The 27,365-nt window shown below is 59.8% G+C and overlaps 1 protein-coding gene across 1 annotated transcript in view; it reads right to left on the bottom strand.

The window, feature by feature from the left end:
* HDAC4 (histone deacetylase 4) overlaps positions 1-27,365 on the bottom strand; it is a 277,804-nt gene that overhangs the window by 8,699 nt on the left and 241,740 nt on the right. Inside the window, exons 12-18 of the mRNA XM_040638418.1 lie at positions 24,409-24,629; positions 19,194-19,451; positions 16,519-16,705; positions 13,309-13,442; positions 10,039-10,159; positions 4,717-4,763; positions 701-808 (exon numbers count right to left, since the gene is read on the bottom strand). Of these exons, the coding sequence (XP_040494352.1) occupies positions 701-808; positions 4,717-4,763; positions 10,039-10,159; positions 13,309-13,442; positions 16,519-16,705; positions 19,194-19,451; positions 24,409-24,629 (1,076 nt within the window). The remainder of the gene's footprint in view (positions 1-700; positions 809-4,716; positions 4,764-10,038; positions 10,160-13,308; positions 13,443-16,518; positions 16,706-19,193; positions 19,452-24,408; positions 24,630-27,365) is intronic.

Raw genomic sequence — 27,365 nt, 5'->3', positions numbered from 1 at the left:
CCCCCCCCCCCCCGGACGGGATGTGCGCTGATGTGAACGATTTCAAAAATCAGCGATTCCCGACACTGTGCGACAGGATGGGTCGGGCTGCTGGAAGATCTGCATGATTCAAGGAGCCCGTACGTCCAGGTGGGGAGGACGCCACGCTGCAGAAGTCCGGTGTGCACAAAAGCTGCCGCCAGCCTGCAATACCCGGCAGGCTTCACTGCTACTGTTTCAGGGCCCACAGTGCCGCTAACCTCGAGAGACTGCCACGTGTGGGCCTGTGGTGGAGCACCTGAGAAGAACCTCCACGGTCATCTGAGAGAGCTGGGTACACCCCCCGCCCGTTCCCGCCTCCGTGTCAGGCCAGGCGCCTTTATGTGCTTCTAGTGACCACAGTCGCCGGAGACGGAGGCAGAAGCAGGTCTGGGACTACAGCTCGTCCACTAAGACGGGCGTTCCTGTTAGTTTCAAATGAATAACTATGTTTTTAAAGTGCTCCGTTTCAACCTCTAGTGTGGCGGTCACTGGTGATGACACCCGTACGCAAAGCTCCTGGGGCTCTTCAACAGAGGGTAAGAGTGCAAGGTGCTCCCGGGGATCAGCAGGTCCCGCCTTTGCCCCTGGACAGGAGCCGTCCTCCCCGTCACCATCCCCCCGCCCGGAAAGCCCCTGGCAGGCTCCTTTCTGGGCCCGTTACTGCAGGGTGCTCACCGACCTTCAGCTCCCCCGTGGCCACCTTGAAGACCAGCTCGACCACGCAGCCCACGGCCAGGCGGGCCGCCCCCGACGAGTGCACCTCGTTCCATATGGTGTCGCTGTCCACCTGCGGAGACAAGGGTCCTGCCATAAGGGGACGTATCAGCCGTCACCCCTGCCCCCCACTCCTGCGGGGGCCTTGCAGCTGGGGGCTTGCGAAGCCTGTGGGACCCCAGCACAGAGCCGCTCACCTCTTCTTCACTAATTATACAACACACCCAGCTCACATTAGGGCTTACTTTTTTTTTGAAAATATGACAAAAAATACTAAATAGGAAAAGAACCACAAACGCAGCAGGAATGAGAGGTGCGCGACTTTACCCCTTCTGAGGGCTCACTGCTTTCCCCAAGTGCTTCAATGTGTGTGAGGTCAGAGCAAGGGCATCAAGGTCACCAAGCTCCTTGTCTGTCTGGTGTCGCTGCAAGTACAGGGGAGCGTTACTATCCGCAGATAAGGAAAGTGGGAATCGGGTCTCCCCACAGGAAGACCTGACCTCGTGCTGACTTTAACGAGTCGCTCCAGACGTGGGACGGGAGCACGAGGGACGAGAGTGGGCGCAGGGGGTGGGAGGAGCTGGCCCTCGGGGGCCGTCCTGGGGGAGGGGCATGCACTGCTCTGCCCCAGTGACAGGGTGTTGGCCCGGTGGGCTGTTCCACCTCAAACAGAGAAACGTGTGTGGCACAAACAAGTTTAGGTCATTTCTGTTTGTTTACTTAGGCTCATTAGATTTTTTTAGAGCTCTGGCTACTGTGCGCATTAAAGGAGACAGAGAAATTTCAGCAGCCAGCTCTGCAAGCCAGTGGGGGCAGGACCGGAGGGCCCAGACGAAGCACAGAGCCCCTGGGAGCCCGGGCAAGGGCCCCTGGGCACCATCTCCAGCTGCGGGGCAGCCGGAGCCTCGGGCACGCTCATGTGCCCTTTGTGGGGACGCGCCCAGCCCAGTGAGAGTTCTGAGGAGCTGCGCGTTCACAGGCTGCTCCCCTGTAACAGTGTCTGCCAAGTCTATGTGAGAGCCCCTCCTTCCCAAATCAACCTCCTCCGAGCACCGAACGCTCCGGGACTCCAGAGACAGAGGCCAGGCAGCCACACAGAGGGGACACAGCCAACCTGCGCCTGCCCAGGTCCGTCCAGGCGCCCACGGGCCCCTGCCCACCTGACAAGGACACCGGTCATTATGCGGGGGGTGGATTTCCTGCAGCGAACGCTTGAAGCTTCATCTTCAAAGCAAGATGACTGAAAATACATTTATGAGGGGTTCGAGCCATTTCCGGAGGAGTGTTATTCTGTGAGGGCTATTCTTTTCAATGACCAAACCTCTGTGTTCTTTAAATAGTTTCCAAATGTCCAAAGAACGCTCTGCACTTTGCCGACTCTCCGCAGCATTAATATTCAACTTTCAAAGCCCAGCTTCTGTTGTAAATAACACGGGACCGCTCTTCACGGAAGTAACCGTTCAAACAGAGCTGTCCCGGCCGGCTATTCAGCTGCAGGGCCGTTCGTTAAAATCGAAGGTGACGGTCCTCGGGCGAGAGTGCCGGGGGGTCCCAACCTCGGCTGTGCCTTCCAAGAGGGTGAGGATGACGGGGCCAGGCTGGCCAGAGGCTGCTCCCTTGAGGACTGAACACGGTTTACACAGAACCACTCGATTATTTCTCCCCAGAACGAGAGGATTTGGGTCTTCCGCCCAGGGAACCGGAGCCAGGAGGCAGGCTGGACAACCCTCATGGCTCTCTGTGTGTGACCCCAGGGCAGAAAAGGCCCCATGATGTCCTGCCCAGAGTGAGGGGCCGGGTCCCAGACTGCCCCTGTCCTCAGAGAACCCAACAAGACGTCCCTCAGCTTCAGGGCCCGAGTCCTCCAGCTGCTGGCCACCAGCTGCCGGCCGGACCGGCCCAGGATGGCCAGGGTCCAGCCCTGAGTTCCAGGAGCACGAGGCTCGGGGCGGGGGGGGCAGAGTGGTAGTACGATTGCTAATGCAGGAGCGGCAACCACAGCAAAGAGCGAAGGCCAGCCCCCCGTTGTCCTAGGCAAAGCCAGGAACGAGCAGAGGAAAATGTGGAGGCCGTGTCCTGCAGAAATTTAAAAGGGATGCCCCAGGGGTTGGCTGATTCTGAGCACGACATGGCCCTTGGGGAGCCATGGAGCTGGGGCCACAGCTCCAGGGCACCCAGGGCCAGTAAGGGGGGCCACAGCCCTGGCAGGGAGGGGAATTCACCCACACCAAGTCCCCTTAAGGGGAAACTGGGATCCTTGGGAGGTGAGCAAAGCAGAAGTTTCTTTTATTTCCTTTGAAAAAAAGTTACAATGATTCAAAGCCTCTCCTTAGCACAGGTAAGGAAAAAACCAGTTTGCAAGTAACTTTCACACACCATCACACACCCCAAATGTTAATTCAAACTAACTTTCAGGACAAGCAGAGCAGCCTCTCCCTACCTGTGTCACTACCCAGAACGCCCGTGCTACGCCCACCTTTGGCTCCTAGGGGCTATTTCGTTTTCCTGACCCCCCCCCGGGGGCGGCCCTCCCACTGGGGACATGATGCGCCCACATGAGCACTGTGCTTCTTTGACCTCCCTATAGAGGAAACGATGGGAAACCATCGAGAGAGAACCATCCCCTAAACACTCTATGGCTCACACTGTCCACTGATGAGTGCACGGGCTCCTTCTCTACCCAGCTGGACTTAGTGGCATCTCCCACCATCTCCCTGCTCTGGAGCACTTCTGTGCCTGGATGTGAAGGTGGGTGCTGGTCAGCCTGCGGGGGCTGGGCTCTGGACGCACACTGGGCGTGGGGTGGGGGGCTGCCTGGCTCCAGGCCCCAGGCCTGACTTTAGCTTTCATTTGCAAATTATAAATCCTGACTTGCAGGGCAGCCGAATCCAAGCCGTTTTAAGTCTGGCCAAAAATTTGCCCCGAATTAAGAGATTGCAGCCTACTTACGATACAAAATAACTCTAGGGGGCTTGCTGGTGGTATGAGTAAATGCCGTTTATTCTCTTTCTGACGGGATAATTTTCAAAGCAGCGAGTTTTGTAAAGACTCAGGAAGAAAACAATTTTGTTTCATTTCCATAACAGAATCCAGACCTCGAGCTTTGCCCTGCAATCTGTAATTAGGCACACACTCGGCCGCGGCCCAGTTCCAGCCCGGGCGGCTCTGCTGTCGGTGCCGTCTGTCCGGCCTCGCCTCTCCGTGGCCGGCCGCGCTCTGGCCTGCAGGGCCGCTGCGGGGAGGCGCGGGCTTGCCCTCAGGGGTCTGCTCTTGCCCCCCACCCCCTCTCACCCAAGGCGATGGGAGCCGGGGGAGCCCCTCTCCCTTAACAAGGAGCTCTGGCGGGGGACACCTGACCTTCGCTGCGCCGAGGGAGGGGTGGATGTCCGGACTGGAGCGTCCTTCACGGTTCGGCACCCACAGCAGGGTCGGGGAAAGCCGTGTGAAGGGCACCGGTTCTCCTAAGGAGACCTGAGCGGGTCTGCTTAAGGGCATTGTTGCTCGTAGAAAAGCAGCAAGCACAGCCAGGCTGGCGGCTCTGCACACTTCACGGGTCCCATAAACACCAGGCTTCCACGTCCTGAGCTTCAGCTGGGGCTTCGGGCTGGCCGTGGACGCAGCGACCACACACACCCTTGCTCTACTGCGCGATGGGTTCCCGGCCTGAGTATGAGCGCGCTATTTCTCCGCAGGCGAGGCGGGGACCCCGACCTGCACACCAGGTCCTGTTTCCCGAAGCGAGCATGGGTGCCAGACGACCTTCCCGGAGGAAGGTGCCCAAGTCCGGCCTCCCAAATGCTCCCAGGCTCCCAGGCCTTTGAAGCCACACGTGCGAGCGTGGGGCAGCCCCGCCCGCCAGACCCTGTTTATGGAAAACACCTGGCAGCAATTATCCACTCGGCGGAAAACAGGGCAGCGATTTCTGTGACCACTGGGACCCCGAGAACAAACAGAACATTTGCACATTAAAGAAATACTTACCCCAACACCACCGCAGGGCAGCCTGACAAACACAGACGTTAGCGAGCCTGCAGGGGGAAGGACAGCCAAGGTCAGGAGGGCAAGGTCACAGGCACCCCGTGGACAAGGAGCACAGCATGGGCTCTGGAAACGGGGTGCCCACATGGCACTCTGGCGCCTGTGGACCGTGTATCCACGTACTGAGGGGCAAACTGGCTCCAAAGGTTACAAGACATCACCCTGTGGCCCGCTGTGGCTTGGGCCGCGTGGGAACGGCCCCTGTGGATAGACCTGGAATTCTCCATGGCAACAGCCACTCCTCTGAGGCATGGGCCCCAGAGGTGGGCTTCTTCCAGCCTGAGCTCACGTACATCCCACAGAACCACCTGGTAAGGCTGCGTCCCGAGCACATCTCGCCACTCACACATCCAACCTGGGCCCTCAGTGAGCCTCCTGCCGGCCCTCACACTCCCAGGTTCGAGGCTCCAGTGAGCCCTGTAGACACGGAGGGACTCTCGGGTGTGTGAAGAGTGACAGCCCCCTCCCCATTTAGAAACATCCCCAGTCCACCTGGATGGCACACAGCTAAGAAACCACAGTGTTGGACTGGCCATCCACGCCTACCCCAGCCCGAGACGCAGAGGCAAGTCCCCTCTCCCAAAGGGCTCAGCCCTGTGCCCCGGGACAACAGCACGGACTGCCTTCTTCCTCAGTGGGATCCACGGATGGCTGTCACAAGGCAGAGCCACCCCCACCCCCCAGAGTGCGAAGCCCACTTCCATGTGGCTGCCGCCCCTCCAGGACTGACCCAGGAGAGGCCCTCTCTGCCGCCTAGCTACTCCCTGCTCCCTTATGCCTCGGCCCCGTGGCCCCCAGGCCTTCCTGGCAGGTTCCTTAGGCCAGCTTCGGACTCTGCTTTCTGGACCTGGCAGGGCTGTGCTCACTGTGGGGAGGCCCACTCCTGACACCTTCTGCCTGATCCAAAACACGGCCCCTGCCCTCAATGCTCAGGAATCGCACTACCAGGACCACAGGAAGAAAACAAGTCTTGGGTCACTGGACCTGGTCTGTGCCCACCTCACCCCAGCTCCTGGTGAGGACCACACCAGACCCCGAGCCCAGAGGCCCACATCATGCACCAGGCTCCGGTCTGCACCCTCCTGCAGCTCACGCAGTGCTCACGCTCACCAGGGCCACCCCTCCCCCACTGCCTCTGAAATGCCTGGATTCTGGGTCCACCCTAGTCCTGCTTCCCCTGTGCCCCCCACCCCCCAGCCCTCCTCCATGCTACGTCCCGCTGATGGCCGCTGCCTGGACCCATGGCTCCGGCTCTAGTCAAACGCCTTCTCAGTGGAGCCCCTGTGGGGCTGGGGACAGGTGAGGCTTCCTTCCCTTGTGCTCAGTGCCGGCCCATACCCGGCGATCTGCCCCGCGAGTGGGTGGGCGGCTGGCCAGGCGGGCAGGAGGCAGAATGCCGAGGAGGGTGGTTCCTGAGGGGCTTGCTCAGTATGGACCGTGACCCTCTGCAGGGAGCCAACAGGAGGGAGAAGACGGGCTGGGGGAACAGGCCCAGGGCAGGAGAAGGCATGGACGCCAAGTCTCTCGTGGTCCTACTTTGCCCCGTGCCCTGTAACAGGCCTTCCTAAGGGCCTAGGGCATCGATTGAGGCCCGGTGAGTGGCTCTGACAGGTCCAGCCTTCCAAACGTACATGGCCCTGGGTGGCCACTGGGGCTGGGGATGGCTTCATGACCGGTTCTTGCGTCACAGACCTTCCCAACAGGAACGTGGCACTTTCTTTCCAGATAAGTCACAGGTCTGTGTGTGGGACTTCAGACACAACTGTGTCCAAGTCCAAGGGAAAGAGCTTCTGCGAAGACACTGGATTTCTCTTTGTGAAATTAGAACCAATACGCTCTGCGTTAAAAACATAAATCACCTAGCTATTTTGACTTGGCTCATTATCCAGCAAGCAAACGATCAAAATAGTGAGAAAAGGTAGGATCTCACGCACTCCCAGGTGGGCGGTAAGCACGGAGCTCTGCACAGGGAAGCGGTTCTGGAAAGAGCTCCTGAGGCCCGTGGCCGTTCTCAGCACAGCTCATCTCCATCTGTCTCCTGCCGCCTGCTCGCCTCTGGCCCCCTCTGGCCTCCCGTGGTTTGGGGCCACCATCACCTTGGTGAGGCCACAACTGTCCAGGCAGAAGTGGTGACTGATGCATTAAGGGCCACTGTGCTCTTCCCATCATGGCAGCTGCTGACAGGTGCACTGGTAGGACCGTGGACGTGGGGAAGCTACGTCCTCACATCGTGCCTGCAGCACGGGCTCTTCTCTCGACCCTTCCCGAACACTTCCAGGCACCGCTCGGCCATCTGACTGGTGACTGCCGTCAGGAGACACACTTGGACCTCCGGAAACCTTGAAGGCTGGGCCCCGCACACCTTCAGTGCGTGCAGCCCCCGTCAGCCCAGCTGCACCATGCCAAGCAGCACGACCTCGATGACCACGCAGGTCTTCTCACGTACGGCTTAGAAATTTGTGGATTCCATAAAAAGAGGGCAACTCACACAGTAGTGTCCAAATGCCCAATTAGGGTTGTTAGCAACAGCTGAGGTCATCGCCAACTTTACTACGTCTGGACCAGTCAGACGGACAATAGGACTCCTGGTTAGAATAGCATCAGACATTTAAAAATCGATCTCAAGGGCAGAGAAGGTAACTGGTTAGGTGTCCTTGTAGCCACGGGAATGGTGTTTTAAACATAGTGTTTAGCAGAAAAGAAAGAGGAAACAATGATTGAGGATATCCTCGCTGTAAATTACACACAGACATACTCAGTGTGCTTCACAACAACGAAATGAACACGAAACACACTCAAAGGGCTGCAACCTCCGGGAGAGAAACAGGGATGAAGATAATGGGAAGACATTTCAGCAAAGAGGCCAGAAACAGGACAGGGGGCTTCAGGGGGCCGGTGATGTCGGCCTGACCTGAGGAGGGGCAACCCCACCATTGACCTGGGTCCAGGAGGTGCCAAAGAAGGGTCACCAGGAGCGCGACCACTGAGGTCGGGGGTTACTGGTTCCATGCCTTGGCAGCACCGATGACTGCATGGGGCCCACGGGCATCTCTCCCGTGCTGGAGAACACTCCAGGCAGCCGAGGCATCACCCTGGCAGGAGCGGTGTTTCCCGGAGGACCCTGCAGGACCGTGGGGACCGGGCCATCCCGCCAATCATGCTGTGCTGGCCTTCCGCACACAGCCTCCTTGCTCAGCAACTCCCTCTCCCGCCTGTGGCCCAGCGTCCACCCTCTCAGCCTCCCTCCACGCTGGAGAAGTGTGTCCTCTGGGAGCCTGGAGGAAGGATGTCCGCCGATGCCTCTGCTCCTCCTCACCCTTCCCGGCTGGGTCAAAGCTTCGGGCTGGGAAGAGCCTCCGCCCAGAACTGGCGAGGCAGCCCTGGTGTCGTGGGGCATTTGCCCTGGAATCTGGCACACCTCACCTGGTCCCGCCATTCCAAGTCTGTCCCTTCTGTGCCTCGGGGGGTCTGGGCGGTGTGGCTCGCCCTGTGGTTCTGGGGCTGGCTTGTGATTGCTCCAAGGTGCTCCCTTCCTTTACTCTCGCTTTCCCTGGGAGCGCCCGTGAGTCAGGAACACTCCTTTGAGTCTTTTCCTCTCGCTTTCCAGGGGACTGACCGCCCCGACCTCCCAGCCTGGGACTGTCTACTCCTGCAGCTGCGTCTGATGGGACTTTCTTTAGTGTTCTGGGTCTCTTCCTGCCTTGCTGCTCTCGTCCAAGTTACGTGGCCATGGTAGCTCCTCTCTTTAAGGGTAGTAAGGACAGTTCTGGTTTTCTCTAGTGTCCTTTATCTCCCAGACTTCTGTCCTCTGAGCTGCCGTTTCAGATTGTGAAGTGCTTCCCCAGGTGCAGATAATCCTTGGTCATCTGTCCTCAGACGGAGGCCTAAAAGCCACTGGGCATCCCAGGCACACAGTGGGCCTCTGAACTGGGGGCTCCCTGTCGGGCATCCTCATGTCAGCTTCCTTTGGGTTGGCTATTCTCTGAAGAGGGGTCTGTAATGTCTGCCTGAGGGCAGGGTCTGCATGAGGGGAGCCCAGCAGGGAGGGGAGGCAGGGGGTAGGCACGTGCCTTGCCCTGTTCTGTTCCTGACATTCGTCCCAGCCAGGGAGTCCCGTGCCCTTTCTGTCCAGGGGTTGGGAGGGCATGGGAGGCTGGGCTTCTCAGGACCTCTGGCCTAGCCCCTGGTCTGACTGCTCCCTACCCTCCACCCCAGGCCCAGGGTCTCTGCCATCTAAGTCCACGGGTCCCATTGGTGGTTTCTGTCCACAGCGCTGGAGTACACTTTGTGGCACCGGCTGTCCACCTGCTTCTCCAGCCTCTAGGCTCTCCTGCCGCTGGGGCCTTTCCCATCTCCCAGAGCAAGAAGTCATGTCTTTTGAAGACCTTGTTACTACAGGGCAGTGGGGCTCAGGAAGCAGATGACTGGCCCCCCCAGGACCGAACCCACAGGTTTCCTCCTGGCCACCAGCTCCCCCCGTCCACGGACAAGAGCCACTGCAACCGTGTCAGGCAGCTCCGTGCCGATCGGATTTCCAGCACAGAAGATGTGCTCCCTAAGGGGGCAAGGCAGTGAAGGAAGGAGTGAAGGAGCGGGTGCGCACGCACGCACACACACGTGAGTGAACGGTGCGCACTGCAGCGGGATCCGCCCAGCACAGCGTGAGCAAAGCCTCTGGGGACACTGGAGAGGAACCAGCCCACCGCTTCTCTCCAGGTCCAAGGTGGCCTGGGGTGAGAAGGGCCCAGGAAGGGCCGTGACCAGGGTGGGGTCTGCGCCCAGGAGCCCAAGGCGCAGGAGGCTGCTGAGACTCCCACCGCCTCCCCAGGCAGCGGATGCCCGTTGGTAAGTTCCAGACGCCAGGAGGATCCACCCGCCAGCACGGCGACCCAGACCCTGCAGAGAGCCCTCTCCAGGCTACCCCTCCCCTCTCCCCGACTCCAGGCTCACAGCAGGCCCAGGCCCGGAGCTTGAGTACCCCCGCCCCCCTGCCCCAATCAGCCTTGGGTATCGCCGGTTACAAGACATTCCACAAACCCAGGGCTTCTCACCAGCGTCGAGAGCACACAGCTGACACAGGCCTGAAACCGGAGGCCCACGAATGCCGACAGGGAGACCCTCCTCCAGCCCTCAGCTCGGTACCTGGTGCAGGCGCCACGCAGAGGGCCGTCCCCGCCGCCGCCGCCTGGGGCCGGGGTGGGACCAGCAGGCACAGGGCTGGAAACACCGCCTCGGGCGGTAAAGGTAAAGAAGGCCTTGAAATACCTAGAAGTTTCTTACTGTCCAGTTTCTGCCTGTTGAGGGGGTTTGTGCCGTACAGCAGGGCGTGCGCCTCCGAGTGCACCGTCTGCAGCTCCTCCAGCGTGGCCTTCCGTCCGCGGATGCACTGCAGCGACAGGGGAAGGGTTGCTCGTGTCTCCCGGCGCCCTTGGGGCTTACTGCCGCAGAGAACCACGCGCGGGAGAAGCACCACCCCAAGGAAACTGTATACGTACACGGGCACAAAACTAGCTGGTTCTTGCAAAACAAGAAGTAGATAGCACCCAACACATTTAAAAAATATTTAAAATATGTTTTGGAGGGTTTACACTTTAATTATAACTTTAAAAACAGATTTAGACAGATAATTCCAGCCTTCAATGCTTTAACCTTCCCTGTCACCCAAATGATTTGGCATCAAATTGCTACTTTGCTTTCCAGCTGCTGGGGTCTGCTCGTCCAGGGAGGGGGGCTGCCACACCCGGTGGGGGCTGCTCTCTCCGGGCCCCTGGGCTCACACCCAGGCCCTGCACACCCCCAACCCCGGGATCGAGCCCCTCGCTGTGACCCGCACTGGGCCTGAAGTCAGAGAATTCGGCTTCTCATCTGCATGTCTGTCCACAGCTTCCTTCAAGGCTACACGGTTATTTTCACATTTCCCCAGAAATTAACATAAAATCTACTCTTTAGTTGGGCTACGCTTAAACTTTTAAAAGGACGGTGGCTTATGGAGCGAGGTTAAAGCTAACATTTCACACTGACGTGGCTTTTCCGAGGGCCGCGGTCACACAACTGTCTACACGGCGGTGGAGGCCGCCGTGGTGGTGGTCCAGGGGCTACTCTCGCTCCCCGCCACCTGGCGGAGGATCTGTAACTGCTCACGGGTGACAGCTTCCCAAGGGACGCCCATGGACACAGGAGGGAAACGAGAGCAGAGGGAGCAGATGCAGGGCGGCTGTGGCCGGGTCTCTGCCAGCCCGGCCTCCTGGCGTGGACAGGGCCATGAGCTCCACGCCCTCCACTGCCAAGCTGGGCCCAACGAAGCAGCACGGGGACGGGAGGCCGGCCCCTGGAGGGGGCATGCCAAGGGGCACAGACCAGGAGGCTCGGGCCTCCACGTGGCCAGTCCTGCTAACCTCTCTGTGGTCAGGCCAATTCCTCCCACCGTGTCCAGCGCCTGGACCCTGAGCTCTGCCACCTCGGGGGCCCGCGTGGGAGCCTGGGGGAGGTAGGGCCACCACATTCCCTTGGGCTGACTGAAGCAGGACGCGCACCGTGAGGTCAGCGTCCCCACCCATCGAGGGCACCTGGCTCTGCATCCCTGATGTCGCCATGCTGACACTGCACGCTTCACCCAGGCCTCTTCCCAACCATCTGCCGACTCAGGTCTGACCCCATGTCCGGTAAACCCCTCTCCTCCTTGGTATCCCAGTCTGCAGGTCTGAGGACCCCCTGCAGCCCCTGGCTGGGGAGTGGGTGACACTTCCCGCCTCGGGGCCACAGGAGGGCAGAGGGGTCCGAGGGTCTCATTGTCCCCAGGTGGGCTGTTTTGCCATCGCAATCCTGTGCGTGTCTGCTCTTCTGGCGAAGAAGCTCCCTGAGAGGCCCCTGTGCTGAGGGGACCCTCCCGGGAGAGGCCAGAGGGGAAAGAGCAAGTCATGGGGCGTAGGCCTTTGAAGGCGGGGCAGGGCCCTGGCTTGATCCCGTGGGGCGGCAGGAGGCACAGGACACTCGGGCACGGGAGAGTTCCTCCTAGGGGTGTCCGCCAGGGCAATGCTGCCCCCCAGTGGTGCAGCCTCTGGCCAGACCCCAGAGAGGGTGCCACACTCCTCACCAGCCCGGTGGGGTCACGTCCTCCCCAGAGGGCATGCAGGGCAGGAGGCTGGACCCAGCTTTCAGGCCCCTGCCCCCTTCGAAAACCACACATCACCATAAAACTGGTAAATATGGGGATCACGGGAACCACGATGACTTAAATCCCCATGTACCCTAGCTTCTGTACGAGGAGCAGGTGGACGCACGCAGTGGGCTCTGCGTACCCACTTCCCCGCACATGCCTGCTCGGGCCGGTCGGGGGGGGGGCTGTGACAGGTGGGGGGTGGTGGCTGTGACAGGTGGGGGGTGGCTGTGACAGGTGGGGGGGGTGGCTGTGACAGGTGGCGTGGTCGGTGTTCATCAGCTGTAAGGCTCTAGCTTTCCTGCAGCACTGTGCGGGCCAGCCCGTGTCAGCCCGTGTCCCATCCTGTCCCTACTTGGGGGGACGTGTCTAGCAGGGCTCCTGGGAGGTGGGTGACACCAGGCCCCCTCCAAAGAGGAGGACTTGCCCCGGAGCCCCCACCCTCCAAGCACACAGTACGGGCAGGGCCCTCTGAGGAGCGCAGCGCTCCTTGTGACGGCTGCACCAGGGCCAAGGGCAGTCGGGTCGCTTCGCGGAAACGCTGCCCCGCCCCCAAGGACAAAGGAAACGCAGAACATTGTTCAGGGCAGCCTTCCTGCCTTCTTGGACTGGGGCCCCACTGCAGCCAAATGTGGGGCCGAGTGAGTTCCAGGCCCTGGTGGCGGGGGTGGGGGCTTGGCCTTCCTCGTGCGAACAACAGTGGCACCACCACTGCTGGACCGCAGGGACATGAAGAGCAGCCAGAACCTTCTCACTGGCCTCAGAGGGCGCTGCGTGCACGGGCTGACGTCCAGCCAGACTCAGCTTCCCACACTCCCTGCCACCTCGGAGGGACTTTACTTCTGGGGAAGCCCTCAAAGGCCTGAGGCTCTCCCTACGCCCTCCTAGCAGCTTCTGGAAATATGGAAGTAAGAGAACATTCCACAAAAAGCTAACAGGAAAGACCTCCTCCGTGGGCCTCCAGACGCTGCCCTTGGCCAGAGGCCTGATGGTGGCCTGGCCACGCATCCCAGGCGCCAAAGGGGAGCATAGCTAGGAAATTATTTCTCCAGGGACTCGGCCAGAAGGAAAACAAGTAGCCGTAGGGTTCAGAAAGTGGGAGAGGGCAGAAACAGCATACAGAAGGGGCAGGCAGGACAGGGGGCAGGAGGATGGGGGCAAGAGGATGGGGGTGCAGGAGGACAGGGGGCAGGACAGAGGCTGACCTCCTGGAAGGGAGGGCCTGGGTGTGTAGGAAAACAGCCTTGGGCTCTCTGGGGCCCACCCGCAGGTGCCCGACGCCACGGTGGAGCTGCTCACAGGCCCCTCCCCAGCTCGTGGCACACGCACGCCCAGAGTCCCGCGGCATCCCGTGGCAGGCGTGTGCGGGCCAGCCTTACCTCGCATTTGCCTCGGAGGCCGGTCTCCTGCAGCCGCGACCAGATGCTCTGGATGCGGCCGGCGTGCTCGGGGTGGCTGTTGCTGTTCCCGCAGGCGCACTGGTGCTTCAGCATCAGCGTGTCGTACACAAGGCCTGGGGCAGAGAGCGCGGCCCAGCCGCAGTCAGAGCGGCCGGCGGGGTCCTCGGCCGCCGCCCCCCCCCAAGAAAGCGGCCTGGCTGGGGCACATCGCCACGTCCTAGGAGTGACAGAGGCTAACACAGGTTCCGTCTGCAAGGACCACTTGTCTGAAAAGTCCAGGTCCACCAGAGGGCAAGCGGAGTTCCCAGAAACAGAAGCAGAGGCAAACGTCCTGCTCATAGCTCGTGCCCAGAGGTCCCCGGGGTGGCGGGAGCAAGTGAAGAAGGAAGGAAAGGCTGCCCCACGCCCCTCCCACTCCCTCAGCCGTGGGGCACTTGTGGCAGGACTATGCTGTCCTCCAAAACCAAGAGCTTTTAGTCCCAAATCCCAGGCCCTCTCGTCAGGGAGCAGCCTCTCTACGAAGCTGTGTGCTGGGCTGAGTCCTGCCTGAGGTTCTGGGGCTCAGAAGAAAGACAAGACTTGGTTCCTACCCTTAGAACCTTCCAGAGCAGCTGGGACAGTGTGTGAGCATACACAAACAGGCAAACACCAGGGTATTCAAAATCAACCCAGAACAGACAACACCGGGGCCCGGCACTTGTGCTAAGTACCCGTCTGCAGTGTCCTTGGGGACAGGGCAGAGCTGCGATGCCTGCTGGCGCCCCTTGCGGAGCCACAGCAACGGGGTCACCCTCAGGGAGGGACGCCGAGCCCGGGCTCTGCTACACAGGGAATGGGGACACCCCTGGACCACAGTGACTGAGGTCACGGCCAGGAAGATGCTGTGAAGGGGGATGGGTCCTGCGTGTCTGGAGGCGAGGCTGGAGGAAGGGGAAAGGGCAGGCGGGTGCTGTGCACATCCCTACAGCTCCCTCCAGGAGGCACCCCGTCTCATGCTCTTCCCGCAGAGGGGAAGCGAAGTTGGGGCTGAGGTATCTGCCAGGAGGGGTGCCCCGCTGCAGCACTGTCTGCAGTCCCCTCACTCCTGCTCCCCGAGGGTCAGGCAGGCCTCTGTGGGGGGCACCTGCGTTAATACCCCCTCATCCTGGCCAGCAGAGGTGGGGGCACCATGCCAAGTGCTCTCGTCAGACCCACGGCTGCTACTTCTACACGATGGAGGCTGGGGAATGGAGGCGCCGTCACCAGCCATGGGGGAGCAGAGCTGCAGCCACGCCAGACACTTGGCCTCAGGGGGTTCTAGTCCCAGTACCACCCTCTCGGTGAGTCGGGCTAATAGGAGTCAGTCCCCCGGCACTGTAGGAATTCTGGGTATACCAGCAAAACTGAGGGGGGCAGAGTGGACATCTGGTAAAAATAAGCAGCTGGTCAGGAGCAGGACCCAAATGCAGAAACTCACCACCAGTGCACTAAAGTGTGTGGGCAAGACACGTACATTCGAGAGGCCGCGTCCGGTAGATCATAAGAGCAGCATATCTGTATCTCTGCACACGCGTGTGTGTGTATACAGAACACACGTTCACACGTGCATGAACAACCCGGATGCCCACCAGTGCAGCGAACACGGCATCATCTCGGTAAAGCACTCGACTGATATTTACTGCTCATGTGGTTGGAACTCTCGAGGTGACAGCACGTCACTCCCGCTTACAGATGGGACACGGGAGCACGAGTGTGCAGAGCTGGGCGCGGCAGAGCCAGCCAGGACGAGCCGCATCCACGGGCACGGAAGACCCCAAGACGGGGCGTGGAGGATTAACAAAGAGCACACAGGGACATCCGAGTCCTATCTGCGCAAATAAACCACGTCTGTCTCCGTCTGTCCGTGCACAGAAACAAATCTGAAGATTTAAACAAGACTACTAACGATGGCTACCTCTGGGGAGTGGGATTAAGGGCAACTGTCAATTTCTTGGCGTTTCCATCCTGTTTGTTTCTTTTATAGGGAACTCATTGTTTCATGCATTTTTAAAAAAGTAACAATACAGACGAGCTAAGAAAGTACATGAGCAGGGGGGCCCCGGCTGGGTCCCCCCTGGGTGGCACGAGGGCTCCCTGGCCCCCATGGTGGGCACATTTTATGTGGCACATTTCTGCCGTGGCCACGGGAACGGGGGTCTCCCTCAGGGATGTGTCCATCTCAGGGACCCGTGCTGATTCCATCTGTGACCCTCTGCAACTTCCTGGTTTTCTTTCTGAAAAGCACTGGTTTAGTCTCTGGATAATTACTAATCACAACTTTCTCTGAACATGAAGAGTATCCTTTTAAGAGCTAACGAAGAGAACTTAGCCACGTTCAGACACACGGCTGCACATTACAGTGAGCAGAAAACTAGGATGTTTTATCCTTTGTCCTACGACAGGGCTGTCTGAAGAAGGACGAGACCATCTGTATTTAGAGGACTTTTTCCCCATCTCTGATGAGAAGTCTGAGCCGAGAACGATCTGCAGAGCCGTCCGCGGCCCTCTGTCCCGGGCCCGCCGTGGCTGGCCGTGGGGACCACCTGACTCAGAGCGGGGAGCCTCAGACCCACCTACACAGTTCTGGCCCCTGACCATGGGGGTGGTGCCGTTCGGGCAGAAACAGAGTCCTGATGGCGGGTTCCTCTCCGGCTCCTACAGGGGTGGGGCAGGGCGGGCAACTATACCCAGAAGGCAAGAGCCTGGGGGCGGCTGGGCCATCCTCACACTGTGTGGCCTGACACCCAGAAGCTACCTGGGCCGTGTGGGCATGGCCCTGCACGAAGGTTCGGTTCACAGAGCGGGTGATGAGAAAGGACAAGCTCACAGTCCCTGCTGACCACGGACGGGAAGCCCCCCAGCCTGCTGGCCATGCTGACCCGCCAGTGGGCTGTCTCTGGAGGACATGGATTCTCTAGCAAAGGGAAAGTGGGCTTTTGTGCCTGAGAAAGACCACAGTATCAAGAAGAGGGGGTGGGGAGAGAGTCTCTGTGACTGACACATCTGGTCCCCCCGCCAGGGTAAGGCCAGGCGAGGACACAGGCGGCCGGCCCCTAGACCCATGCACCCCTCACCCTCTGGACAGGACGGCCCCAAAGCGGGCCTCACCCGCAGGCGCTGGCCGGCCAGTCCACCAGGGCTGCCCCGACCCCACGCCCCCCGTGCACGTACCTGTGGTGAACCTCGGTTTGGTGGGGGGCTCCTGCACAGACATGGGGAAGGTGGCAGATGCCGGGGAAGACTGTGCCCGGGACAGAGGCCGGTGGCCGCCAAAGGACACGGGGATGCCGGCGGCCTCCATGGACGCCTGGTAGTTCCTCAGCTGGTGGATCCGCTGCTGCTCCAGGAGCAGGGCTTGCTGGGGGGAGGGGACACGGGTGTTCGCTCCTTCCAGGAAACCTCCCACTGCCCTGGCTGAACGGCTACACGATCTCTTCCTGCAAACCATCTGCCTGCTCACCGGTTCACTGGCACACGGCACCTGGCCCGGGACAGGCTGCCTGCTGCCCACGGAGGCCCCCGCCTACAGGCAGCCCTCCTGGGCCAGTCTGCTGCTGTCTTGCTTTAGACTGAGAAGACACGATCTGCATGCCAGGAACATGAGTGAGGAGCACATTGCAGACTGGAAACGCTGACTCTTCATTCGCTGCCACGGTTTGCTCCCTGGCCTTGCCCCACCCCACACCCCACACCCCACTCAAGGGCAGAAAGACTCTAGACGAAGCCAAGAAGAAATGTCTTGTTCAGGTCCCAGATGCCCGGGCCCAGCTGGCCGGTGTCGGGATGGCGAGGGGGCAGGTGCGCCTCTCTGAGGATGTGGGGACCCAGATGGATAATCCCCAGAGTGTCAGCCACCGTTCAGCGAAAATAACCGGGGTGAGAGGAGGGGAACTCAGTGAACATACGCTTTCATGAAATACTCTTTTTCACAAAAATTGTGTTTCTGAGAAGAGCGGGCTTTGGGAAGAGCACAATAGCACAGCGACCAAAAACGAGCAGTTTAGAAACTAAGGGAGCTCAGGTGTGAACAGGCAGGTCAGTGCTCGGAGCAGGGACAGCCTCTTGTGACTGTGCCCAGCAGGCACATCACGAGCTCGCACAGCTCTTCTCTGCCCTGGACGTGAGCCAGTGGACAGACACAGGGGACTCCAGAAGGGGCTGCGGGATGGGCAGGAGCCAGGAGTCAGACCCGGGACCATGGTGGAGAGGGAAGCGCTGGGTGGGGCACACGTCCCCGGGAGGGGCAGAGGGGAGCCAGAGGGGACAACCTGCCTGCCCAGAGCGTCCCTGAGGAGGCAGGGGCCAGGCCTGCAGGGAGGGCGTCCCTGGAATGGTAAAGGCGCTGCGGGCGACAGGCCGCGGCGCCAGGAAAGGCAGAGCTCCTCCACGAGCCCGGCCTTTGTTTCTGTGAACAAATCTTGTCCTTTTGCAAGACCACAAGGCCCACAACCGCGGCCCCTGCATGAGAAGCAGCAGCACAGCAGCCATACGGCTGTTGGAGGGGAAGAGAGCCTCTGCCCAGCTACCCGCTTTTCCTGCCTTCAGAAAGCGGAGTCGGGAAGGAGCAGAGAGGGAGAGAACGGGGCCAGCTGCCCGAAGCTGCCTTCCCATGCTTCTGCTGACAGAACCCCCGACCACTGGGCTCACACCCATTGCCACGGACACCGAACACCACCCAAAAGCACCTCTCCCTGACGCACAGTTTCTAAAACATCGGCTGCCCTGTCTTACACTTACATCTGCAAGTTACTCCAGGGACCGCCAAGTTCCCACTAGGGAGCTCTGCTCATTATTCTTCAAAGAATACATAAAATAAGTGTCTCTAATCATTGTCTTGGGTTTAGAGCACAAGAAAGCTTTTTTCCTAAATAAATGCCGATGACTTCATCATCGACGAGACACCAGCCCTAAACATTTATGTAAGGCCTTTCCAATTTCCTGTAAGCATCCCCAAGATGCATCGAATTCCAGGTATAACCGCAAGGCCCTCCCATCGCCACTGAGCAAAGCCCCATCTCGGGCAGCCTCGTAGGACGGCCAGCCAGGCTCAGAAAAGCACGATGAAGGCTGCCTGCCTGCAGCACCTCACTTCAGAGCGCAGGAGCCACCCCGCTCCAGACACAGCTCTGCTGTTGAAGGGCACGGCCAGCTTCTGTGTCCTGGGCACCCCTGGCTCTTGGGTTCCGCTGGTTGAGAACAAGCAGCTTCCCCAGGGACTCCGACTCGCTGGCTGGCCTAGTGTTTTGCAGACATGGCAGTTTTACTTTTCACTATAAATTGATAAATCAGTCATCAGATTTATTCATCAGTTTCTTGTGAGTTTGGTTAATATGTGTCAGTGCCTGAGACTAGGTATGCGTGTCACTGTTTTTTAGATCTATAAAGTTGGTCACTGCTGCCCCCAAAGGCCCTGCCTGCCTTTTTAATCAATTAAGAAATCAATCTCCCTCCTCCTACCTTTAATGATTATGCTGATCGTACTAACACTTGGATTTATGTTAATGTACAGTTTTTATATCTGAAAGAAAGTAATCTCTTGGGACTTTGGGGCTGGTGTTTGGCTGGAATACAGATGCACAGATGGCCACAGTGGACAGAGGGCCAGTATCTCCAGGTATCGCTAGTGTAAAATAGATTTCAAACCACAGCCACATCCCACAACACCCAGGGAAGGATGGGCAAAGACCCAGCCAGGCAGGAATGGGGGGGCCCTTCAGTGTCCACTGACTGCCAGCTACAGGGCGCTGCCCCTTGGGGGATGTGGGACTCTGAGGGCCTATCCCGTCCCCCCAGTCCTGCCCTGTCCGTCCTCTCCCACCTTGCCTAGCCCTGGCCAGCATGGTCACCTGTCTGAAGAGCAGCTCCTGCTCCGTGGGCTGGCGCTGGCCAGACTCAACGTCCCGCGGGGGCTCCGCCTCCTCATCGTCACTCTCGATGGGCTCCTGCTTCACCTGCACTCCGGCCAGTGCATGCGCCTCCTTCTGTCCTGACAGCCGGTCCAGGTAGGGCTCCTCCAGAAGGGCCTGGTGCTCGCGAAGCTCCTCCTCGGTCTCCTCGGGGTGGCTCTCGGGCTGCCGGGCCGGCTCGTTCTGTTTGGGGATAATCTACAAGGCAGAGGAAAGGGATGAGGGCGACGGAGATGATGGGACGGTAAAGGGTGGCACAGGCTCCATATCTCAGAGCAAAGGGACAGATGACCCCCGGGGATGTTGCTAATCCTGAGCTAAGGCCCAAACCTGGGCGCAGGCGCCATCCGCCCCGGCCCAGGAAGGAGACAGAACCACACCTGCGGCGCATCTGGGACGCACGTGTGCGCCAAGCATAGAGAGACGCACGATGAAGGGCACAGGTGTCGAGCCGGGCCTGCACCCGGAGGAGCGGCTCCGTGGCTTTGATGGAACGTGAAGCTCTCCAAAGCCCCGGTTTAGGTCTCTGAGGGGCAGCACTATCATGGAGAAAGAGCCTCTCCACCACGTTCTGTTTCCAGAAGGAAAGAGGTTTTCAGGGAAACCTAATATTTTGTAGTCCTTGCCCATTTGTATGTTAAAGGTCCTCACGGAACTGCCTGCTTTGTCGCCCACACCAGGACGTAGCATGTCTGAGTGATGGGGGATGGACTTGCTGGCCACCGCTGTGCAAGCGTTAGCGTTCTGTCCACTTGTCGCAGGGCCCAGCCCGGGGGACAGTGACACACCAAAAGTTGGCTGAGTGTGCAACCTCCGGGGCACCCACTTCACCTTGCTGTAAAAAAATGGAGTTTAGACTGGCAAAGGATTTATTTTATATGATTAACCCTTGAACTGCTTATAATAAATATTTTCAAGGAAAGCATAACTGTGAAAGGCAAGCCACGGGAGCCACGGCCACTTTCTTCATACCCAACCCTATGGCAGCCTCCCGTCAGGAACTGTGACCCAGCACGGGGAGGGAGGACACGGGGTCAGTGCGATTTCAGCAGAAGGATGCCAGCCAGCCAGAGAGAAGCCAGAAGACGGCATATAAGCTACGACTTTATTTCCAATAAGTATCTGCTAACCATGCTAGTTTACCGAAGTGTTTTAAAAAATCCTGACAATTTTGAGATCTGTAATTATATTTTACTTGTTAAGCTCATCTCGTTCCAGCACACCTGGAGCCCGCAAGGCCCGTGTTGAGCCTTGTGGCCGGTCAAACTGCCCTGGGCCCCAGACTGTGACGTCCTAACAGTCACGGGGACAGGGACGGCCCTGTCTATGCCACAGAGGGTGCTGGGCCGCGAGTGGCCATCAGCACACTGCAGTTCAAGCCTGGGCTTCGGGGCTGGCGAGGTCAAGAGCTCCCTGGCTCCCCCCAAGGTCAGACTGAGGATGGAGGCGAGGGGCAGGGAGCACCACAGGGATGGGATGCTTTGGGGGCTCAGCCAGGTGGGGGCAGAAGCCCAGCAGAGGGCTGCGTGCGGGCAGCGGTAGCCCCAGCAGAGGGCTGCGTGCGGGCAGCGGTAGCCCCAGCAGACATGGACGATGAGCAGGAGGCAGCCAGGACTCTGATCCAGGCTCAAAGCCCAGCCCAGAGAGTGACATCCGAGCGCCAGGTGGACCTGTGAGGCTGACGTCCGTGAGAGAAGGGGGATCTGAGTGGGATTCTGGAGACACGTCAGGGCCTGAGAGGACAGTCTCCGGGAAGCACAATGGGGGTGAAAAGCCCCAGCTGTGGGCACGGCAGCTCCAGGCAAGGCTCACGGAGCCAGTGATTCAAGGGCGAAAGGCGGGGAACCACACAAAGCAAGGAAAATGGAGGCAAGGCCGGAGAACTAGGACAGCGGTGTCACGCAGGACAAGGCTGAGGGGAGGACGACGGGGCCGGTCTGTGCTGCCCTGCGGAGGATGGGAGCGGCCGGGCACCTGCAGGCTCAGAGGAGGGGGCCATGTGCAACCAGCCCCTGCCCAGGGAAGTCCTCACACAGGGTCTGAGGGGACTGCCCCAGGGAAGCCCTTGCGCAGGGTCCTCTGAGACGGCCCAGGGAAGCCCCTGCACAGGGCCCGCGGAGACGGCCCGGGGGGCATGTGTGTGGGGGAGGCGGGGGCAGGCGTGGGGGAGCAGGGTATGGCAGCCACCTGAGGGGACCCTTCATAAAGGTCACCAGGGGCTGTGCCTGCTCCCGAGGGGCCCAGGGCCCATTCTGAGGCCCTTGCAGGAAACCCAGCTCTAACGTGGACGCAGAGCCCCGGGCCTTCTTCGGGTGGACGACAGGGGAGAAGACGGAGGAGGAGGGTCAGCCAGGAGGACACAGGCTGGGGCCTCCCCGGAGGACACTGGGCGGTGACAAAATTGAGAAGTTGTCACAGAGGAGAGGGGAGAATGGCTGTGGGAAAGTGTACACAGGGGACAGAGTAGTGCCCCCCCTCCCTAGTTTCTTCCAGCATTTTCTTTTAAATTTTAGAACACCACAAAAGTTTCAGGGAGAGCATGGAAGCCCCACGTGCCCTCACCTAGACACAAGGCCTTGGCTCCATGGCCGCGGCCCTAGGAGGGCAGTGCAAGATGGTGAAAGCCCCGAGGCAGGGGAGCACGGCGGAGCAGGAACAGGACCTGCCTGCTCCCAGGGTGAGAGTCCCAAGCTCCCTCTCTGGCCTTCCCAGCTTCCTGGGAAAATGAGGGTGCCTGAACAGTGACCTCCAGGTCCCTCTAGAGGACTTAGGATGCTCTGGGATTCCATGAGAGCCAGCCCGGCTCCGTGTAGGATTCCCAGAGGCTGGAACGTGCTGGACCCGCTGTTCTGGGAGCTCTGGGCAGGAGCAGGGACACCTGAGCTGCTCCCATCTCCCTGGAGCTCAGTGCCCATCCCTCAGCTTGCAGGCCGCGGCACAGACGGACTCAGGGAGGGACGTGGTAGCGGCCTCCCCGTGATGCCAAGCGCGCTCTGCCACAGGGGCTCTTGGCTCGGCAGTGACGCAGGTGGCTGTGCCCTCAGCCTCCTTGGGCCGCGGCCACAGGCAGAGGCTCTCGCTGCCTTCAAAATGCAGTTCTGCGTCCCCCAGCCGGGCTGTGGGCTCGCTGCACCGCAGAGCTGGCTTCGGGGGTGAGGCTCCCGTGGGCAAACGCATCTGCAAACCCACCCAAGAAACCAGCTCGTTGTTCTCCAACGCCCTTTGACCTTAGGAGCCCCTTTTACTGATTAAGTGAGAACAAATTCAGGTCCCAAAGGCCAGACTGCAGTTCAGGCCAATACTGAGGGGTCACTGGACGTGCTGCTAGTTAGAGCACCCAAACACAGAAGCCCAAGCTCTCAGGTTCACAGCCCGACTGTGGGCGCCACAGGACTCAAGCACCGCGTGGTGCTCAGCAGCCGGGGCAGGAACTGCACCTGCAGCAAAGCCCCGGTCCTGCAGGGGTGTGGACGCCCGCAAGCGCACTCTTCCAACAGGAAGAAGAACGCATGTGTGCTGCTGCACACTTCCCAGCCACCCGATCCAGACCCGCCCAAGGGCACATGGTGGCTGGCAGGGCTTGCAGGTGCCCATGCCTCTTCCAGAGCTGTAAGCTCCACCCACCCACTGGGGGCACCCATTCTCCAGAAAGTTCCTTCGCCTGGCAAACCTTTATTAAACACCACTGCACGTAAGGCTCCGGCACTAACAACCACTGCCAGCACGCAGTCGCTCCTGTGGGTGCCACAGCCAGTGAGCACAGCTGGCTCCGGCGTCCATCCTTCCGCTCACGGAGGCTCCTCAGCCCCATGGTACTGTTTGCCCGGCCAGGGACCTTGGGAAAACCGAAGCGGCCGTGCAGGGCTGCTCTCCCTAACGGGATATCAGCGAAGCGGCCATGCTCGAACAAGCCGCAGAGCGTGCGGGAAATGGCTGCAATCCCAGCGCACCCGGAGTAGGCTGGCGTCCCAGCCTACTGGGCAGCCTCAGAGCTGCCAGGAGCTGGACGCCCGCCCCATCGGGCAAGGAACCTGTTAGGGACGCCGTGCCCCGATGCAAGGGAGATGCGCGGGGGGGGCAGACAGCACGAGATAACACTGTCAACTCCCCGAGATCCCAGGAGAACACTGTACAAACATTTCAATCAAGTGTCGTTTCATCTCGTAATCAATCATGTAACAGAATCCAGGGAGATTACCCAGTTTCTAAATCATTCTTTTCAAGAATATACCAGGAATGAATAGCTGTTTTCTGTCTTCCTGAAACCTCCCACCCTATCAGTCAGAGAATGACACGATAAAATTAGGAAGCCCCAGCCGCGCTAGGACGATGGATGTGAAGTGCCTTTGACACTGGGAGTGAACAGAGGGACAGGCCCCATCTTGCCCACAGGAAGCAAGTGCCTTTGTGGTCCAGATGAGGGCGGGGCGGGGCGGCCCCACCGTTCCCGACATGGTTCTGCACCGTCTGCCTGGGAGAGCCTGGGGGCCCCGGAGGCTCCGGGCTGTGGTGGGCAGCCCATCTCCCATGGGGGCCTCGGCCTGGCCTGGAGGGCACCCTAGGCTAGAGCTGGGCTGCCACAAGCCGCCATCTCCAGAGAATGTGGCCTGTTTTCCGATTTTAATCACCAGCACAGCAACTCGTAACCCCACTGCTATTTCCTGCTCAAAAGCAGCTTTGTGAGGGACTTTCGGGACCGCACAGGTGCGCACACCTCTGTGGGCTGTCCTGGGCACTAACCCTTCTGAACAGGAGATCTCATCGGGCAGGCACACGCAGGGGCAGAGGGACTTGCAGAAGGCGCCCTTGGGGCTCCGTGTCAGTGTAAAGGTGGGGGGCTCCCTGCTGGGGGTTTGCTCACGGAAGAGAAGCATCCTCCAGGAACTCAGGAGAATGTGCTGACCGGGTGGGACACAGCACGCGGTGACACAGCACGTGCTCCTCTGTACTTAGGCTTGCTGGCACGGAGACGCGGGCGCTGAACCCCGGCCCGGCGTCCTGCGTTCCTGCTGCACGCAGCGTTCCCCGTCCTGCCACACGTGCCGAAGCCTGGCCTCCACGGTTTCCCTCCCGTGTCCTGGCCTCTCTTGAGGTCAGACAGCGCCACCACTGGGCAGCCAGGCTGCAGAGGAAGGCACCGTGCCCGCAGACCCACCTTGTTCATGTGCAGCTGCTGCTGGAAGTGCTGCTTGTGCTTCTCCAGGAACTGCTGGTGCTGCTGCTGGATCACCAGGTGCTGCAGGGCCGGCGCGTTCTGGGGCAGTGGGGCCGACTGGGTGCGCCCCAGCGGGCGGTGCTGCCGCAGCTTGTGCATGGACGGGGACACGCGGTCCGTACCCACCAGAGGCTGCGCGTGCAGGGGCAGCGCTCCCAGGCCTGAAAGACACCAGTCTAAAGGTAACATGGACGAGAGACAGCAGAGCAAAGAGGAGGGACCCCCGGGAGCTGCCCCATCCCCCACCCGCTCCACCCAGAGTCCCAGGTACACGCCGCTGTGAGCCGTGAGCTGTGAGCGTGGGCTTCGGGGAGCAGAGGACGCCGCCTAGAGGTGGCTGTCCCAACACCCAGGCTGCTGCGTAAGCGGGCATTCTGAGTGACAGACAGGCTCCAGCGTGGTTGCCCTGCCCACGAGTGGCCCCACGACACGCCTCAGAGAGCCCCAGGCCCTGGAAACGCTTGTTTTGGTCTGAGCAGCACCGCAGGCAGCCGGAACGGCTCGTGTCATGCTGAGAACGGCGGCAGAGGTCCTGGTGGCCTGGCATGTTCCAGAAGGCTGTGGAGATGGGTCTTCCCCAAGTGACCCAGAAACTAAGCTGTGGGGGACTAAAATGTCCTTGGGATCAAATTTTTGAGGGTGTCTTCAGGAGGTGACTTTATGCACAAAGGGGACACTAACGCTTGTACAAACCCTGATGCGGACCGCCAGGAGCCACACATTTCTCCGCAGGGTCCGCCTGCCCGCCAGCTGCACACGGCCGCTTCGCTGACCCGCACCTGCACTGAGCGCTTAACAACCCGACTGACGACAAGCCTGGTTTAACCTGCACTGGACTCTTACTTTAATACAACCTCTTCAGGGGACTCAGGATGCCAAACACTTTTCCTCCTGTAAGCTTTTCATACGTCTGTGTTTTCACTTTTGCAAACTGGGGGTTTAGGCAGTTTACCGTTTTACTAGTAAACCCTTACTCTGCTATTGGACTGCCTGCTGCCCTGGCAGCCTCAAGTGGATGGACACAGGCTCAGGCTGAGGACGACTCGGGTCACAGGTGTCTGCCTGGGTGGGACTGCATGTGCCCGAGCACAGGAGCGGCCAGGCTCCCCGAGAGCATGGCTTTTGGAGCCACCTGAGGCGTCCCTGACAGGCGGGCACTCCTGCCTAAAAATTTTGTACGAAGACAGAAAGAGCACAGAGAAAAGACCCGACCCTCACAAAACTGTCCCTCACTAGTTTTTCGAGGAGTCCGTCACCGCTGTCCCCTAACCTGCCATCACCTTCTGTCCAGCCCACTGTTTCCTGCAAAGAGGTTACCTTGAATTTCATTATCTGCATGGCTACTAAATCAAAGTTAGTAACACAGAAGATCGACTCATTCCCTATCAAGTTTTCTAAAAACGTTAAAAAAAAAAAGCATGACCGAGGTGCGTGAGGATCTACCTGCGAAGTCCGCCACGCGCCGCTGCACGACGGGGTCAGAGGGGACGCAGGCCCAAGAAGGCCCCTCGGACACGAGGAGCTGACGCACGGCTTCCTGAGCACATGCTCCTCAGGCCTCCGTGGGCACCGGAAGGAAGGGCGAGCACGGGAGGGAGCAGCAGAGCCGTGCCGGCCCCGTGTTGCGCAGAGAAGCTTCTCTGGGCTCCAGGGAAGGAACCCGATTCCGCAGAGACTGAGCTTCCAGGCTTGATCACGGCGCAGGAAGAAGCTGCTCCGAGGGCCCACGTGCATGTGAGCCTGGCGTCGCGGTGCTTGCTGCCCTCCCTATGGGAGAGGCTCCCCACAAGCAGAGGAGCTGCCATCACGTGGGGTGGTGCTGAGGACACAGGCCACCGCCCCCGTGGGGACACGGGCAGATGGGGGGAGGAGCCTGTTCTGGCCCACCCACCCACTCTGGATTTCACTATGGGCCTCCTGGGGCGTAAAACCCTGGGGTTGTCCCCCTCGGGGACTGGCTGCAGTTCAGAAAACTGAACGTCCAACCTGACTGGCCAGGTGACTTCCAGCTGGCCCTTCAGGGCATTAGCAAGGGTTTCTGATGACAGACCATTATTTGGCTTTTAGTACATATTATAAAAGACGTTTAAGCATAAAACCACACTACATTGAGATCAAATTCTGTCCTAGGTGACCCAGCTGTGGCCCGCCGGACGCAGGGGCAGGGGCAGAGCCTGACCTGCGGCTCCTGGACCCTGCTCGGGGCAGGGAGGCCGGGCTGCCTGGAGCCTCTTTCCCTGAGCACCTGGCCAGCTGGGAGGCTGACCTAAGGCTCCGTTCTTCGGGCCCACGGCACTGGTAGAGGTCTGTCTGTGGTCCAGCAGACGGACAATACCCGACCCCAGTACTGAGAGAGGACCCAACCAGTGTGACAGACCTTTGCTCCTTCCAGCGGGACTGGGGGTGGGCCAGCGGTCCCCAAGTCATAAGGCCAATGGTAACTCCTGGCATTTAGCCCGTCATCCAGGTTCAAGGTGTGCTGTACACAGCACGAGCTGGTGAGTCTGCCGACACGCCCCACCAGATATGGGGGCAGAAGAGGCAGAGATGAAGAGTCAGGCTGGCCTGATGTTCTGGACCCAGTTCTGAAGCGCTGGCCTTTGCACAATGGGGTTCTGGTTAAGCAGATGAATTTGCACTGAATGAGCAAATCATGCGGCCTGGGTCCTTAGAAATCCATTCGATGCGTTCCACTGCCCTACACACCACAATGAAACTCTTTAAAACCCTTTAAAAGACAGTAAGCCAGGCAAGACTGGGGTCTAACTAGTGGTTTCTCAATTCTGGCTGCACTCGAGCATAGCCTGAGCACTGCAAGAAAAACGGTGTGTGGCAGGGATCTGCCTGGACCCGTCGGCTTTGCTGGAGCTTCTAGGGGCCTGGATAGGGCCAGGGAT

Source organism: Ursus maritimus, unplaced genomic scaffold (genome assembly GCF_017311325.1).
Source record: "Ursus maritimus isolate PB19 unplaced genomic scaffold, ASM1731132v1 scaffold_1, whole genome shotgun sequence".
Lineage (NCBI taxonomy): Eukaryota > Metazoa > Chordata > Mammalia > Carnivora > Ursidae > Ursus > Ursus maritimus.
Note: the sequence above shows the minus strand (reverse complement) of the source record. Positions and strands in the feature narration are given on the sequence as shown.